The following is a 16,894-nucleotide window of genomic DNA, read 5'->3' on the forward strand; positions in this document are numbered from 1 at the left end:
AATATTTTGGACTACACAACAGAGACTCACCATATCAATGAAAACTCTCGTGTTCGTAAGAATTTGAATTCATGACTTTCCACTCATCACACCAGTGAGAGTGAGACTACCAAACAGGTTAGCTCTTTCATACATATTTATAAGAGATATTAATAATTAATTTTGTTTGAATAATTTTTGAATAATAAAGAAATTATTATTATTATTATTATTTTCTACATTCTTTTTAATTCTATGCTCAAAACATATAAGGAATGAATATTTTAAACATATTTCTCCATTAAGATATAAAAAAATGGTAATTTTAATTATTTTATTTCAGGAGAAATACACCATCATCTTGAATAGTGAAATTACATTATTTGCATTATAATTTCTCTTAATATGCTCAAAATATTAAAATCTCCTAAAAAGCAAACTTTCTGGAAACTAATAACTTTGTTCATTTGGGAACTCCAAGCTCACTGCTACCCATTTATCATCACTAATTGGCAGTACTGTAATGCCCTTAGGAAAAGTAATGTTGGGATAAGATAAATACACTCTAACCCTTTCACATAGCAGGTAACTCCCAGGAGCTGTAGTCTTCCCCATTGTTGAGCTTGAAATTGAGAAATCAGAAATGTCAATTTGTGTCACAGTAGTAACAGGTTTAGAACAAGAAGATGATGAGTCAAAGTTTTCAGCTTCCATTTTCTGCTTAACTGATGCTGAATGTGACAAAATGGGATCTTTGGAGTCAATTCTGAGATTGGTTTGTATTGCTTCAGGCAGATTTACTTCTTCACTTTTATCTGGGAAAAGCATGAACCAAGAAATACATTATGCAATTTGATTCCAGGCTATACTTATATAAATATTGGTTATAATTTTAACTACACTTAAAAATAGATTTCACTTCAATATAATTTTAAGTTATTTAAATATAAAAACATTTTCCAAACTGAAAAAAAGAATCATATTCCAGGAATTATATTCATTCTCAACTCGAAAGTGAACCAATTTCTGCAGAATGTTCCTCACTTCCTTGTGTATGTATTTTGGGTAAAATGTTACCTTTACTTTCTGCTGCAGAATGTTGCTCAGACTCAAGAGATTCATCAGTTACGAGCGTAGAGGAAGTAATCTCTGAAGTTTTACTCATAGCACCTAACAAAACAAGAAGAAAAAAAAAAGTAGAACCCACTTTGATTTCACATATATAAAATAGAGATCTTTGACTTACTATCTTTGAGAAATGTGTAAGCAACCTTAGCAGCTTTTACCTCTGCTTCTTTTTTGGAATTTCCTGCCTTGCCATAGTACTTCTTTCCTTCTACTTCCACAGAGGAAAAGAATGTTGGCAGGTGAGATGGACCAGTTTTTATAGTTTTATATAGTGGTATGGAGAGACCTTCCTTTTGGGTCGTCTCCTGCAGTAGATTCTTGTAGGAGCCAGAGTCATCCTGAAAGACGAAAAAATGAACAATTATAAACAACTAGACATTTCCTACACTCACATGTAACAATGCAATTACTATTGACATTTCCTGAGTTCAAGAAACTAGCCTCTTGAAAGTTATCTGTCAAAATTGACATTAAAGCAGCCTTTGCAGCAGAATTTTCTGCTTCGTTCAAAGTTGTGAAGAAATGTGGGCTCTCAAAAGCATGTCCATCAATTATGACTGTAGCCTTGAAGCAAGTAGAGCGACCCGAACCTTCAGTAATGCTCGAATACAATGGGAAATCGAAACCTTGCCAGTAAGCGTAGCTCTGCAACTGGCTCTTGTATTGACATGAGTCTGCTGTTGTATAAAAGAGAAGATAAGGATGGAATAATACTGCAGCAAGAACTATTGCTACTGTAATAAGAAGTTTAAACATAATTTCCTCACCATTTTCCACAGTCAAATCATGAGATTGAGTATCAGAGCTATTGTATGTTTCTGGAACATTTGGTTCAACTGAGATTAAGGAATCTGAACAGCAAATGAGAAAATTTGTTTTAATGCCTACGAACATAAATTAAATAAATATGTAAAAGATTAGAGACGAATTCCATCAGAACCCAAACACATTGGAAAAGGGATTTTGGAAATCCAATCCAATTTACAGTAAATAAGATATGAATTACCTGGAGATGGAGAGGTAAAGTGGAGAAAGGCGATCTTGGCGGCTTCATTTTGGGCTTGCTTGGAGGATTTGTAAGGAAAAGGAGAATCAAAGGAATGGGAATTGACAGAAACAGAGGATTTGAAGCGAGGATTGTGATCTGGGCCATCTTTCATGGTGGAGTACTTGGGCAATGCCCATTGTCTCTTCTGGCAAAGCTCCTGAAGCTTTGTCTTGTACATTATTTCTCTTCTCTCTCACTCTCTAGGAAAGGAAAATCTAAATCCTAGGAATTCTAGAGAGAAAATTTTGTTCAAGGAAGAAATTTTGTGTTGTTTTTCATGAAACTTGTACTCAGAAACTTGTTTGATTCATGAAACTTGGTTTGATTCATGAAACTTGTACTCAGAAATGCTTCCCGAGTGATCTGTACTTATGGTTTCATTTTATAAACATACATCTATATACATGTCAATATGTATATGAAAAAATTACATTTTTATCCCTATAATTAATTACTCTGTCCTTATATTTTAAAAATTACATTACTTTATCTTTATCTTTATAGTTTGAATTCCTGCAAAATCACAGGACTAACTATATCCATATGAACTAAAGGGAAAAATTACATTTTTATCCCTTTATTTTGACATAATTAACTAAGAAGCTTTATAGTTTGGATTTCAAATAATGGATGATAGATGGAAGGATAATTTGGTTCAATAGAGACAAACTATAAGAACTAAAATGCAAAAACAAAGTAGTTAATTATATAAAAATATAAGGATAAAATCGTATTTTTCTGTATATATATTATACGAAGTTCAATATTATGTTGATATTTTATGATTTTTCACTTGAAATACAAATTCAATTCCTCCTTCAAGTCCTTTATTTTGTTTTCCCTTATTCCAAAATAAAAAGGAATTTCATAAAACTGGAATGAGTACAAGATCTTTTTAAAAAAAAAATGGGAAAGAACTTATTCACCTATAGTAATATTATATCCAGGAAAACGTGAACAAAGAAGATAAAACAGCTTCATAAGGATAAATATGGAAAACAAAATCCGCAGAGCAGACATCAGATACATAATAACTACCTAATAAGATTTGAAAGAAAAATAACAAAAAATACTCATTTCACAAAGGGTCAACAAATTATTCCATCTTTAATACATGGTCACTTCCCCCTTCTCAAATATAAGATACGGTATGCGTTCAGCTCAGTGATCTGGTAACTCACTTGGCACTTGCAAGCTCAGTGCGAAGAAGCTTGGCAGCAGCAACCATGTTGCTCAGAGCAGGTTTCACTTCGGCATACTTACGGGTCTTCAGGCCACAATCTGGGTTGACCCAAAGAATGTTGCTTTCAAGGACTGCAAGCATCTTGTTAATACGATCAGCGATTTCTTCCGTGGATGGGATCCTAGGTGAGTGAATGTCATACACACCAGGGCCAATGCCTGCACCGTACTTCACTCCCTCACGGAAAACTGAGAGAAGCTTCTCATCTGACCTTGAGTTCTCTATGGTGATGACATCAGCATCCATGTTAATAATCGAGTGGATGATGTCATTGAAGTTTGAATAGCACATATGGGTGTGTATCTGTCCAAGAAGTCGAACAATTTCATAATATAAGATTGTTTATGTTACACAATAAAACGTTTCCACTTCCAGCAACAAAAATCCAGAAGACTATTAGTAGTGCCGGCGTGTGCGTTCAATCATTCAATTCCAAAATCTGTTGATCTAATTCTAAAATTTTCAATTTGGTAATATTTGCTAAATCTTTTATTTTCAATATAACATGTTTCTACGCAGGTTTTAAAAAAACTCAAGGATCAACAAGAAAAAGATAATAAAACCACTAAAACGAGACAAAAATAATAGATGAACCTGTGTAGTATCTTGGACACCACAGTTAGTAATCCTGAAAGAGTGAACTGCCCAATCCAAATAGAAAGCATGCTCAGACTTCCTTAGGGGCAAACCCTCTCTCAAAGCAGCCTCATCAATCTGGATGACAGTGATTCCAGCTTTCTCAAGATCCTCAACCTCATCCTTGATGGCCAACGCAATTTGATAGCATGTCTCATGTCTTTAAAGCACATAGATAGACAATGTCAAACCATCTAAAATCCTTTAACAAGTATTGTAAGATTAATTGCATAGTCTCTCTTACCTAGGTTGGTCATTTCTGACAAAGGACCAGTTCAGAATGGTAACAGGACCAGTAAGCATTCCCTTCATTGGTCGCTTAGTCAGGCTTTGAGCCATTGTTGACCAGAAGACGGTCATAGCCTTGGGGCGGCTCACATCACCATAGATTATGGGAGGCTTGACACAACGAGAACCATATGACTGGACCCACCCATTTGCAGTGAAGGCAAAACCAGATAATTGCTCACCAAAGTACTCAACCATGTCATTCCTCTGTGTTGCAAATCAATATTTGAGACCAATTGGACTAGTTAAAAATGAAAAGACACCAACATAATTTAGAAACATGATATTCATTTTGGGGGGAAAGCTTACTTCTGGTTCGCCATGCACCAAAACATCAATGTCAAGTTCTTCTTGGATTTTGACCACTTTGCTAATTTCCTCCTTGATGGCCTTGACATAATCATCCTCAGAGATCCTATTTTTCAGTTTTTTAAAAGAAAAACAAACAACCAGTTATATAACATGTAACTTGAATTTAATCACACAACCTGAGAACCAGCAATGTTCTTACTTCTTAGCCTTGTATTCACGGCGCACTCTCCTCAGATCCAGTGTCTGAGGGAAAGATCCAATTGTGGTGGTGGGAAGAATTGGAAGGTTCAACTTCTTCTGTTGAGCATCAAGCCTGGCACTAACATTTGTGGCCCGGCGGTGGTCAGATCCCTTCAAGGCAGCAGCCTGAGCAAGAAGGGGCGTCAAACCAGAGTGACAAAGAGGAACCAACAGTATAACATCCTTAAAGGAGTAAAAATAAATTTCACAGATATCACACTTACAGCCTTCTGAACAGCCTCATTTGTGACCCTAGGAGAGGATTTTCTTGAAGCCTGAGCTAACGCATTGGAAGAGAAGAAAGCCTGGATGTACAGAAAAACACAATGCGAAGCTTAGATAACTAGTTATTTAAGAATAAAAAAAATTGTTCATAATATGCTCTTGTAATTAAGAAGAACTACTCAATATACAAGAAACTGGAATAATATGAACTGGAAGCACTGGGCTTAGCAAATAGAATTGTAACTTTTAAATGCAGAATCACTCTCTCAATCATCATTGAAAATTCTTAAGCAAATGGAATATATAATATAACTCTCTGTGATGAGTGAAAAAAGCTTTCTCAAGAGTATCTATAATTTACTAGTATCCACAATTTATGTAGGAATTTTGTTGATAAAATGTAGAATGGAGGTAGTACCAAACTACTATCTACAAAGTTGACAGAGATATCAGGAAATATTTTGGTAGTATGTGCTTTCAAGAACACTTAAAAAAAAAAAAGAAAGAAAGAAAAAGAAATAAATCACTGTGAAAGCCCAACAATGAAGTGAAATCGTACAATTAAAAGATTAACACACTAAATATTAAAATGAAAACTGGGGTCTCAAAATAGCTTCAAGATTTTCAAATATGAATCTGAATAGCAAAATATAAGAGTAAAACATGCAAGTAACTTCCAATAGGCTATATGCTTTTCAGTTAGGAATAAATGAAAACAAAGCATAACTTCTCACAAATAGAAAAACTACCTCATCCTTTTGTCCCACAAGTGCCTTCGCCAAGGCATTTACTTCAAGTACTTTCTGTGCAGCAAATGCTAGCCATGACTTGATCTCTTTGTCCAACTTAGGTTCATTTACAAGGTCAACAGCAGTGTGTAGAAGAGAGCAGGAAGTTGACACCACAACCTTGTCTGCAAAACAACATAATATATAGCATTTACCATCTCCATTGCAATTATGAATGCTGTGGTAAAGAGTAAATACCTTTTCCAACAATGGCTTCAATAGAATGCAGCAAATCAATGGAAGAAGCGAGATCATTAGCCCAAATGTTCCTTCCATCAACTACTCCAGCAAAGAGGAATTTGCCTGTAGGGAATCCACCCTTAATTAAATCAAGGGTCTTAGTCCCACGAACTAGATCAAACCCAAATCCACTAACACCCTTCAGAGATGTGAGAGTTTTGTATGCCTCAGCTGGAATGTCAGCAAAGTATGTCTCAATCAAAACGTTCACACCAGATAAAGTTCCCTCCAGCTCTGAGTATGCTTGAGTAAATGCTTGTAATTCGTGAGCATCAAGATCCATGACAAGCTTGGGCTCATCGAACTGAATCCAACTTGCACCAGCTTCCTTCAGCTCAGTCACAACTTCCCTGAAACAATCAAAATCCATAGCATAGATTCTTAATATGGAAACAGAAGGAACATGCCATTGAAATTTACATATACATTGCTGTGATGGTTTGTAAATTGTAATAGCCTGCAGTCATTCACTAATACACCTAAAAAAATTCAGGAAATGGTCTGCGCCCTTACTTGTAGACAGGAAGAATCTTGTCAAGTAGGGAAAGAAGAGAGAAAGATTTCTCCACACCCTTTGCTTGTTTTGATAGCAGTAAATAAGAAACTGGACCTACGATGACAGGTACAGTTTCAATTCCTAGCTGCAACCAAAATAAGAAAACAGATCCCCGATGTCAACAAACTATTTAAAATTTTGAATTTTTTTTATTTAATCACAAATCATTTGAAATGGCAATTAATGACAAACCTGTAAATGTAATCTTAACGATTTAAATAGCATACCATCATGGGCCTCAAATATCATCTACTAAGGAAACCTTCTAAAATCATGTAAGTGCTATAGTTGGTGCATTAACAGGGAATGTAGCTCCTAGTTGACTTCACACATATTTATGGCAGCAAAATGATCTATAAAAATATTCTCATAAATTTAATGTATGATTTGAGTCGAAAAATTCAAACTAAGTACCCCTAGACGCAAAAGCGAAACTAATAATCCACGACCAAATAAAAATAGCACTTGAAATACCAAAAAATAATAAAAAGTAATGAGAAAACTAGTTTAACTTACAGCTTTGGCCTCCTTGTACTCATCAACAGCTTTATGAGATGCATAAGAGAACTTAACTTCTGGTCCTAATTCAGGGACAATGTAATGGCTGCAAAGGAAAATCATAAATATCATTTATGCAGGACTCTCTAATTTACTTATCTCCAACAAGAAAGGAAGTTGTTTGTCACTTACTAGTTGGTGTCAAACCACTTGGTCATTTCCATAGCAGGGACAGAGGCATTACCTCTAGCCATGGAAAAGTAAACATCAAATCCAATCTCACCACCATTCCAACCATATCTAGGGGGAACAGCACCTAACATTGCTGTGGTGTCCAACACTTGATCATAATATGAAAAAGTATTGCTTGGAATAAACTTGATGTCAGAATCAGCCATCTGCTTCCAGATGGATGACCTAAGATCTGCTGCCACCTTTTGCAATTCCTCAGCACTGCTTTTGCCATCCCAGAAGGATTCCAATGCAAACTTGAGTTCTCTCTTGGGCCCCATGCGAGGGTAACCGACAATGTGTGACGCCATTGCTCTATTTCACCACCAAAAGCCAGAAATAAATATTGGATTGCATTGCAATTCTAAAACAATATGATTTGCAGAGAAAATACCCCATAAAGTCATTTCATTTAAATAAGAGAACATATAGCATCATAGTCAATTCAAAGCAAAAGTTTCAACTTTCAACGCAAAATTCGAATGCATAAGAGCCCATAAAAAGAGAACAAAAAGGCACCATAAAAGGTACTAACATAGGGAATACAAGAATCAGTTGGTTAAGGGTACTTTTTGGTACACCAAGAATAAATGCAATGTAATCAAATACACATTTATTTCAAACGCATTTTTAGTTCAAACTTATTTGATTTCATTACAAATACAGCCTTGAATTATCTACACTACATGTACAGAAAAGGCAGCATATTTTAAACATAAATCATTCTACACAACCCAATAACAAAAGAACAAATAGCACAAATATCCAAAAGAAACTGTCCATACTATGAGATCAGAAAGATTCACACACTATATGTAGGACTCTATATAAGCCCAAACGACATTAATGACTCCATTTAACTCAAATTTAAGTTTCACATCAACAAACACGGATCCAAACCATGGGTCTTTCTCAATTTTCAGATCTGAATAAATTTTGAACTCATAATGACAGATTCATTCACTTACAACCATCTAACCATGTCAAAAAAAGGATGCAAAATGAAGTCAAAACAAGCAAACAGAAACAGGACCTCTTAAAATCTGATCGAAAAGAGAAATGAAATGAATAAATAAAAGGATAACAATTACCTAAAAGAAGAAGAAAAAGAGGACAACTTCCGCAGACGAAAGGAGAAGTGAAGAAATGGAGGTTGCTTAGTTGAGAAAGAGAGAGAGCCAATCGATATTACTCTCAGAGAAGTGAACGGCGCGAGTACATGCTGAGAGACTTGGCTCATTTATACTACTTCCTCTTCCCACACGCTCTCTCTCTCTAACCCCACTCCACAGTATCCCACTCTCTCTCTAGATCTGAATCTCATTATTCCCAATGTTTTTGCTTCTATCTTTTATATTATTATTGATTTAATATTAGTGGCATTTTTGGATACTTAATATTTTTCCCATCAATTTTAATTTTATTTATTATTTAAAATTTTACTCGAGAATTAGAAATGAAATGAAAATAAGTACTTTATATAAATGATCTTTTTTTTTCTTTTCATTAAAATTATGAAATTTATAAATTCAAATACTAAATAAAATCTAATTAATCAAAATTTTTAGAAAAAAAAAAATCTCAATTCATAATCATAATAACTTTTATATAAAGTTTCTTCAAATAGTATTATTGTATAATGACTTATTAAATTATTAGCTTATGTATTTGGTAAATTGAAAATTAAATATTAATTAAACATTGAGTGTTAAATTTCTAAATTACAGAGTTGTCTAGTTTATTAGATTATTGTATTGAGATGGAATTTTTTTTTTTTTTTCTAAATATCATCATATCAATTAAAACAATTACATGATAAAAATTTTAATTTTAAGCGTTAAATATTGATAACAAATAAATTTAATGATTGAGGTATTCTGTTTGTCTTGCATAATATTTGAGATTAAAATACTTTCTTATTTTATAAAAATTTTTAAACGCAATATAAAACTTATATTGCCATTGATGAAATTACTATTTAGAGAGTGGGGTTCATGCACAATTTGATGTAAATCTACATGTGAAGTCTACAATTTTGCATTTAAGAGGAGTAATATTTTGATCCTATACAAAAATTTCTTCACCCACCAACCCTAAAATAGTCATGGAGGGTTTTCTAAGCTAAAAAATTTCCAATTATACACTCATATATCATATTAATTAAAAGAAAAATAGTTAAAAATTACAATTTAAATATCTTTTGGTTAGTTGAACATGAGTCATTTTAGAATGGAAAATATATAAAATAAAATATTTTGAACATGATCTTTCAACCATTCTCCAATTTTACATTTTATAATTATTTGATGTCATGTCAATTGAGTAGGTGGGCAAGTAGTGGATGGTCAATCATTCACTCCCCCTAAAAATGCATTTTACTCAAACTTTTTGGATTATTACTATTAAATATATCACAAGAAAACATAATTAGTCATACAAGAACTTGTGTTGTGTTGGGTTGGTAAAGTGGGACCATTGTGCACCAAATTTCATGTGGAAGCCTCAAAGATTAAATAAGAAAATAAAAGAGAAATTTACTAAATAGGATTTATTAAATTAATTGATGCTTTGAATTTTTTAAATTAATTAATTTGATTAATTATCAAAATATGTTTTTATTTTTAATGTGATACTATTCACAAAATAGAAGTAAACATAATGATAGTTTATGTTTACTCGAGAATTTGAAGTTTTCAGAAAGTGAGATATATTATCTTATTTGGTTTTTAAAAATATAAAAATTTTCAGAAACTTAAAACTCTTACTTCCTTAATAGTAAAGAAATAAGTTACCTCCTCAATCCAAGGAAATGCACTTCCAGAGTTCTAGAAATTAGAAAACTCTATTTTGCTCTTGCTTCATACTTATTTTCAATGATTTATTCAATTAATATACTCAAGTTCATGATATGGTATCATTTACATTTCATATGTAAAATTTTATTAACTTAATTTTAAAACTTTATTTCTTGGAAATTGAACTTTCCAAGAAGTAGGTGAACTTGAACCAAACGAGCCTTTATTTAACGTGTGGTTCTAATTTTAATTCTCTTCTTAAGTGCAATTAAGAGTCGTTTGACACTTGAAACATCAAGAAATGACTGAGAGAGGAGTATTGAGGTGGCCCCACCCCCCTCTAACCTAATTTTTAAAATATATATCTTAAAATGTTTAAAATTTTCAAATTTACTTATGAAATAGTGAATTATTTCAATTTTGTTCCCTTGAATTTTCAAAAAAATTTGACCATGTACCTTTTATTTTTAGCTCATCTTGATTTAGGCCTTTCACTTGGATCAAAAGCAGGCTGCGAAAAAATTGGATGAATAGTTTAAAGCCCAGCTTAAATTTTGTTGGATCAGATTTATGGCCTTTTTAAATGTAATAAAAGCTAAAAAAAATTGGACGTTTTGCGTAACCCACACCAATTGGGCTTGGCCCAAAACTTAAATATTACATTTAGTTTTGTAATTGGAGGGCCAAACATTTTGGCAAAGGTCAATAAAAAATAACTTATTTATTTATTACAACTACATAAATCAAGTTAATAATTTTCTAACAATTTTAAATTTTTGAAATTTCATTCTTTAAATTATTTAGCACTTAAAATTCAACTTTAAATTTTAATATTTAATTCATAAATGAAATATCAACTCATAAATGAACAATTATGGGAATAACTACTTTTTCTCTTTTCCTCTTTTTTTTTTTTTTTCAATGGAGAGAAATAAAAAAAAAATTAATTGATTTTTATTTTACTTTATTGTCCATTTGGCCTTCCCTTCCACTCCAAATCTTCGATTATGTATAGTTTAATTAATTTTCAAGTAGTTCCAAAAAGTCACCATATCAACGGACATTAGCCACCAATCTGTTGACCAAATACGAAAATAATACGAGTGCGACCCTTTTTTTAAATCAACGGTGAGATTGATCATACGATTATTTAATTTCTATAAGATCAATCAGATCGATTCACATCCAACCACATAAGTGGGACCCCGTAAGTGTTCGTACCGTGGAGCTGTAGTATCCAATAACTCCCATAATACAGGAGAAAAGAAATATTTTGATTTGTATCAACTCCAGTGTAGCTTCACATATATCCGCGTCCTTTTCCTCTTCTTCTTCTTCCTCTTTTTTCTCGATTCCTTTCACTGTCTGCTAGGGTTGGAGTGCGCTGTTTTACTCTTCCTAATCTTTCCCTATATTTTCTACATCAATTTCGCAACACTCTCAGGTAGGTATTCTCGCTGTTATTTAGGGTTTTTTGATTTGGATAATTGATCTTCCAATCTTATTGCGATTTATTCGTATTCAACCTCTGTTTTTAATTTGTAATATCGATGATCTATTATCTATTAATGCTTTATTGAAACTCTTTTTGTATTGGATCCGGTTGTTTCTAGTGATTTGATTAATTGCTGTTAATCTGATTTAGTGTAAATTTTGTCTTGTTAACGATATAAATGATTTTCTTTAACAAAAAATGGAATGTTAAACTGGGAATGACTGTTGATTTGTTATTTTAGTGTAATATAGCTTTAGCCCTGATTTTCATGTTGTTAGTGGCTTTTGGTATTTTTTTTTTCTCACTACTGTTTACTTTAATTTGAGTGATATTTAATTGATTAGATAGTTAATTTAACAATTCATGGAACTTCTAGGATAATATATTTTACTAGGATTTTATTTGGAGATCACAAGACCACATTGAGATTCTCAGTTTTGGTTTGTGTTTTTCTTTCTCAACTGTAGTTATAACTAGTCTGTTTTGGTTTGTTTTGGTTGTTTGGTTTCAAATTCTTTAATTTTTCAAGATTGGTAATTGGATGTGCTGTTAGGTTAGTTGAGGAGCTATATCTTGTGTGAAAATAGTGAGATGGAATGTTATATTAATCTGACAATTTCATATTTGATACATTCAGATAAACTATGACAATGGAAGTCACCCAGGTGCTTTTGAATGCACAATCTATAGATGGAAATGTGCGGAAACATGCAGAGGAAAGCTTGAAACAGTTTCAGGAGCAAAATCTACCTCTTTTTCTGTTTTCATTATCAGGAGAGTTAGCTAATGATGAGAAGCCTGTTGATAGTCGTAAATTAGCAGGCTTGATTCTAAAGAATGCCTTAGATGCAAAGGAACAACATAGAAAATTTGAGCTTGTTCAGAGATGGTTGTCACTGGATGCTGCTATCAAGAGCCAGATAAAGACAAGCTTGCTAAATACCCTATCTTCTCCAGTATCTGATGCTCGGTCAACTGCCTCTCAAGTAGTTGCCAAGATTGCTGGGATTGAGCTACCTCAGAAACAGTGGCCTGAGTTGGTAGGATCACTTTTATCTAATATTCACCAGCTACCTGCACATGTTAAGCAAGCAACGTTGGAGACCCTTGGATATTTGTGTGAGGAAATTTCTCCTGATGTTGTGGACCAAGATCAAGTAAATAAAATTCTTACTGCCGTAGTTCAAGGTATGAATGCATCTGAAGCAAACAATGATGTGAGGCTTGCTGCCACTCGAGCATTGTACAACGCTCTAGGCTTTGCTCAAGCAAATTTTAGCAATGATATGGAGCGTGATTACATCATGAGAGTTGTATGTGAGGCTACTTTGTCTCCAGAAGTGAAGATGAGGCAAGCGGCTTTTGAATGTTTGGTTTCTATTTCGTCAATGTATTACGAAAAATTAGCTCCTTATATGCAGGACATTTTTAGCATCACAGCAAAGGCTGTGAGGGAAGATGAAGAACCTGTGGCCCTCCAGGCAATTGAGTTTTGGAGTTCAATTTGTGATGAGGAGATAGACATCTTGGAAGAATATGGTGGTGATTTCACTGGAGATTCTGACATTCCTTGTTTTTATTTTATCAAGCAGGCTCTCCCTGCTCTTGTCCCAATGTTGTTGGAAACTCTCCTTAAGCAAGAGGAGGATCAGGATCAGGATGAAGGGGCTTGGAACATTGCAATGGCAGGGGGGACATGCCTTGGCTTGGTTGCAAGGACTGTGGGAGATGACATTGTGCCACTTGTTATGCCATTCATTGAAGAAAATATTACAAAACCAGATTGGAGGCAAAGGGAGGCAGCGACATATGCTTTTGGCTCGATTTTGGAGGGTCCTTCACCTGACAAGTTGACACCTATTGTTAATGTGGCTTTGAGTTTCATGCTTACTGCTTTGACAAAGGACCCAAATAGCCATGTGAAAGACACCACTGCTTGGACTTTGGGACGAATCTTTGAATTCCTTCATGGTTCAACTGTGGATACACCCATAATTACTCAAGCAAATTGCCAACAGATTATAACAGTTCTGCTCCAAAGCATGAAGGATGCTCCAAATGTGGCTGAGAAGGCATGCGGTGCCCTGTATTTCCTTGCCCAAGGTTATGAAGATTCAGGCCCATCATCTCCCTTGACACCTTATTTCCAGGAAATTGTGCATGCTCTTCTAACTGTTACTCACAGAGAAGATGCTGGAGAGTCCCGGTTGAGGACTGCTGCATATGAAACGCTGAACGAAGTGGTGAGGTGCTCAACTGATGAAACAGCTCCGTTGGTGTTGCAGCTGGTTCCAGTCATCATGACAGAGCTTCACAAAACTCTTGAAGGGCAGAAGCTTGGATCTGATGAGAGAGAGAAACAGGGCGAGTTGCAAGGGCTTCTTTGTGGGTGCTTACAAGTTATCATTCAGAAGTTAGGTTCATCAGAGCCTACTAAGATTGTGTTCATGCAATACGCAGACCAAATAATGGGGCTTTTCCTGAGGGTTTTTGCTTGCAGAAGTGCAACTGTGCATGAGGAGGCAATGCTAGCCATTGGAGCACTTGCATATGCATCTGGTCCTGATTTTGCAAAATACATGGCAGAGTTTTATAAATATTTGGAAATGGGTCTTCAGAATTTTGAGGAGTACCAAGTGTGTGCTGTTACAGTTGGTGTTGTGGGGGATATCTGCAGGGCGATAGAAGATAAAGTTTTGCCTTATTGTGATGGGATTATGACACAACTTCTGAAGGATTTATCCAGCAATCAGTTGCATCGATCTGTGAAGCCTCCCATTTTCTCATGCTTTGGTGACATTGCCTTAGCAATAGGAGAGAATTTCGAGAAGTATTTGATGTATGCCATGCCCATGCTTCAAAGTGCTGCAGAGTTGTCTGCTCGTACAGCTGGCACTGATGAAGAGATGATTGATTATTCAAATTCACTGAGAAATGGGATTTTGGAGGCTTATTCTGGAATTCTTCAGGGGTTTAAAAACTCTCCTAAAACGCAACTTTTGATTCCTTATGCACCCCATATGCTCCAGTTCCTGGATAGCATATACATGGAGAAAGACATGTAAGTTCTGCTGTCTTATGTTTGATCCCTTCTTCTCTAATTTTTTCCCCTTTCTATTCAAAATGCATTGTTAAACACTATGGTTTATGGCTTTCTGTAACCTATCGGTTTTACAGGGATGATGTGGTTATGAAAACTGCCATTGGTGTCCTTGGGGATTTAGCAGATACACTGGGAAGTAATGCTGGTTCTTTGATACAACAATCTCTTACTGTCAAAGACTTTTTAAATGAATGTTTATCTTCTGAAGATCATATGATTAAGGAATCTGCTGAGTGGGCCAAGTTGGCCATAAGCCGTGCCATTTCTGTTTGAGGTTGTTCATACTCAGGCATTTTTTCCTCTACAAATCCCTGCATGCATTTGGGTGTATTGAGTCGGGGTCTGGGTTGAATTTGTGTCAGGTCGTGCCATCAACAGATAACGATAGTTATCTTCAGGCTGTCACTAACTATTGCATCAGCATCGTGGTTCTATTGGAGGTATTGGGTAGTGATTATGTTGCAGGTGTGGGCAAAGGCATTTGTTTCAAAGGTTTAAGAAAAAAATGTTGGCCATAGCATACAGAATCGTTGCAAGTGAGGGAGAGGTAACGTTGGTTTGCTGAATAGATACAGGTCAGGTAGCATTTTGTCAGCTGCTATTTATTGGTGATACCTCTTCTCACCAGACTACCTATTGCTGTCTCGGTGGTTGTCTCTGAAGTACCTCTAGGTTGTGGGAGTGGAGGGCTGCAGGGAGTCTGTTGAAGTTTTGTGACACTTGAAGACCACCCAAGTGCCGCATTTTAGAAGACCCTCAATTCATTAATGATTTTTTTTGCCCCTTTTCATATTTCATTCAATGATGTCTTGTATTAGTTCATCATTATGTCTGTCATGGTCAGGTTGTATTTTAACTATCGCACACTCTTTCGGTATACTCGATTGGGGGGTCTTCAACATTTTATAATTGAGGGAGTTGCGTCCTGCATTGCATTATTCATTTTTCTTTTATTCTGTTCTCATAGATCCCAAGTCAGTCATTCTGCATTCATTAAATCATATATACTTATTTTCTTTCCCCGTTTTCTCAAATACAAAGTCTCTTCGTTTTTGTCAAAAAAGAATGTGTAATGTTTTGGGATTGTAGATAAGATTATTATACTAAAATGTCTTCATCTCTGGAGATTGATTCTCACAAGGAGCAAGACGTAGTGCAATTATATTTTGTTGCATGGTTCATTTTTGGGCCTGTGAGTATTGGTTGGGGTGCAGGCTATGCGTCTTGTTGATCCTTTGATTTGTTTTTTCCTGTTCTATATTTTTCGGTTCTTGGAAATTTTATATTTGCTCCTTTGTTTTTTTTTTTTTTTTCATTTTGTTCAAATAGATTTCCACTGTATAACAGGTAACCAACTTTTTGGTATTTTGTAGACTGCGAATTTCAATTCAATCTACCTGTTTCCTACCTGTAATTTCTAATCTGCCCAAGTGGCATGCGCTAATCATGCTGCCAGAAATTATCTTGAGCATCTATCAAACTATCCATGAATGTGATATCTTTAGTTGCATAACAAGCTGGTTCAGATTGACTGGGATAACTATTCTGCTTTTTGTAATTGCAAGGCTAAAACGTAGCCTATGTTTAAGTGAATAAAGAAATGCCTATGAGCATAAATTAATGTTATTTTTTACATTTTTATTTTTAATAATTATATATATTTTTTTTTCCTTTTAAATTGGTCTTTTTTGTTTTTGAGAAAGAATAATGGTCTTTCAACTTTAATATCAGGAGTGTTTTTTTATTTATAATATGAAAAGCTCATAAATTAATTCAAAAGAATTTTTCAAGCATGAAGTCCAACGGTTATTTTTTTGTTGAGTGACTGTGAAATATTTTTTTTAAGTGATTGTGAAATATCAAAAATACTCTCAAGGAGAATTACTTATATAGAGATTAAATAGTTAAAATTGTGAAAATTGAGGTCTTTACTAGAGTATTGCACCAAATTCTAAGGACTATATAGTAATTATTTTTATAAATACTTTTAACACTTTGCAGTCATTTAACAAAAAAAACGAACACTTAAACCTTATAAAGTAACGAAAATTATAATACAAGACTGTATTATATAATGTGATTTTGAAAA

At 34.4% G+C, this 16,894-nt stretch overlaps 3 protein-coding genes across 4 annotated transcripts; 1 reads left to right on the forward strand and 2 right to left on the reverse strand.

Moving 5' to 3' along the window:
* Positions 1-286: 286 nt before the first annotated feature.
* Positions 287-2,538, reverse strand: LOC105629410 (double-stranded RNA-binding protein 1). Of its 2 annotated transcripts, none has more exons than XM_020677409.3 (6): positions 2,114-2,538; positions 1,875-1,958; positions 1,549-1,781; positions 1,226-1,445; positions 1,057-1,149; positions 287-794 (listed from the first exon to the last, which is right to left on the reverse strand). In XM_020677409.3, the coding sequence occupies exons 1-6, from the start codon at positions 2,331-2,333 to the stop codon at positions 430-432; spliced, it is 1,215 nt and encodes a 404-aa protein (XP_020533068.1). In that variant the 5' UTR covers positions 2,334-2,538; the 3' UTR covers positions 287-429. The 2 variants fall into 2 exon arrangements, with proteins under 2 accessions (XP_020533068.1, XP_020533067.1); XM_020677408.3 differs by having other exon boundaries at positions 1,549-1,784.
* A 571-nt stretch (positions 2,539-3,109) lies between these two features.
* On the reverse strand, positions 3,110-8,707 carry MS3 (methionine synthase 3). The gene is made up of 12 exons (XM_012210910.4): positions 8,504-8,707; positions 7,374-7,727; positions 7,200-7,287; positions 6,641-6,768; positions 6,086-6,477; positions 5,849-6,012; positions 5,099-5,179; positions 4,834-5,000; positions 4,632-4,737; positions 4,279-4,529; positions 3,993-4,194; positions 3,110-3,701 (listed from the first exon to the last, which is right to left on the reverse strand). The coding sequence occupies exons 1-12, from the start codon at positions 8,650-8,652 to the stop codon at positions 3,333-3,335; spliced, it is 2,451 nt and encodes an 816-aa protein (XP_012066300.1). The 5' UTR covers positions 8,653-8,707; the 3' UTR covers positions 3,110-3,332.
* A 2,784-nt stretch (positions 8,708-11,491) lies between these two features.
* LOC105629338 (importin subunit beta-1) lies at positions 11,492-16,438 on the forward strand. Its single transcript, XM_089717554.1, has 3 exons — positions 11,492-11,651; positions 12,340-14,763; positions 14,880-16,438. Exons 2-3 carry the CDS (start codon positions 12,347-12,349, stop codon positions 15,076-15,078), a joined length of 2,616 nt encoding a protein of 871 aa, XP_089573680.1. The 5' UTR covers positions 11,492-11,651; positions 12,340-12,346; the 3' UTR covers positions 15,079-16,438.
* The last annotated feature ends 456 nt before the right edge of the window (positions 16,439-16,894 follow it).

The sequence above is a fragment of the Jatropha curcas genome, chromosome 1 (genome assembly GCF_041381405.1).
Source record: "Jatropha curcas cultivar XTBG-Jc1 chromosome 1, XTBG_Jcur_1.0, whole genome shotgun sequence".
Taxonomy (NCBI): Eukaryota; Viridiplantae; Streptophyta; class Magnoliopsida; order Malpighiales; family Euphorbiaceae; genus Jatropha; species Jatropha curcas.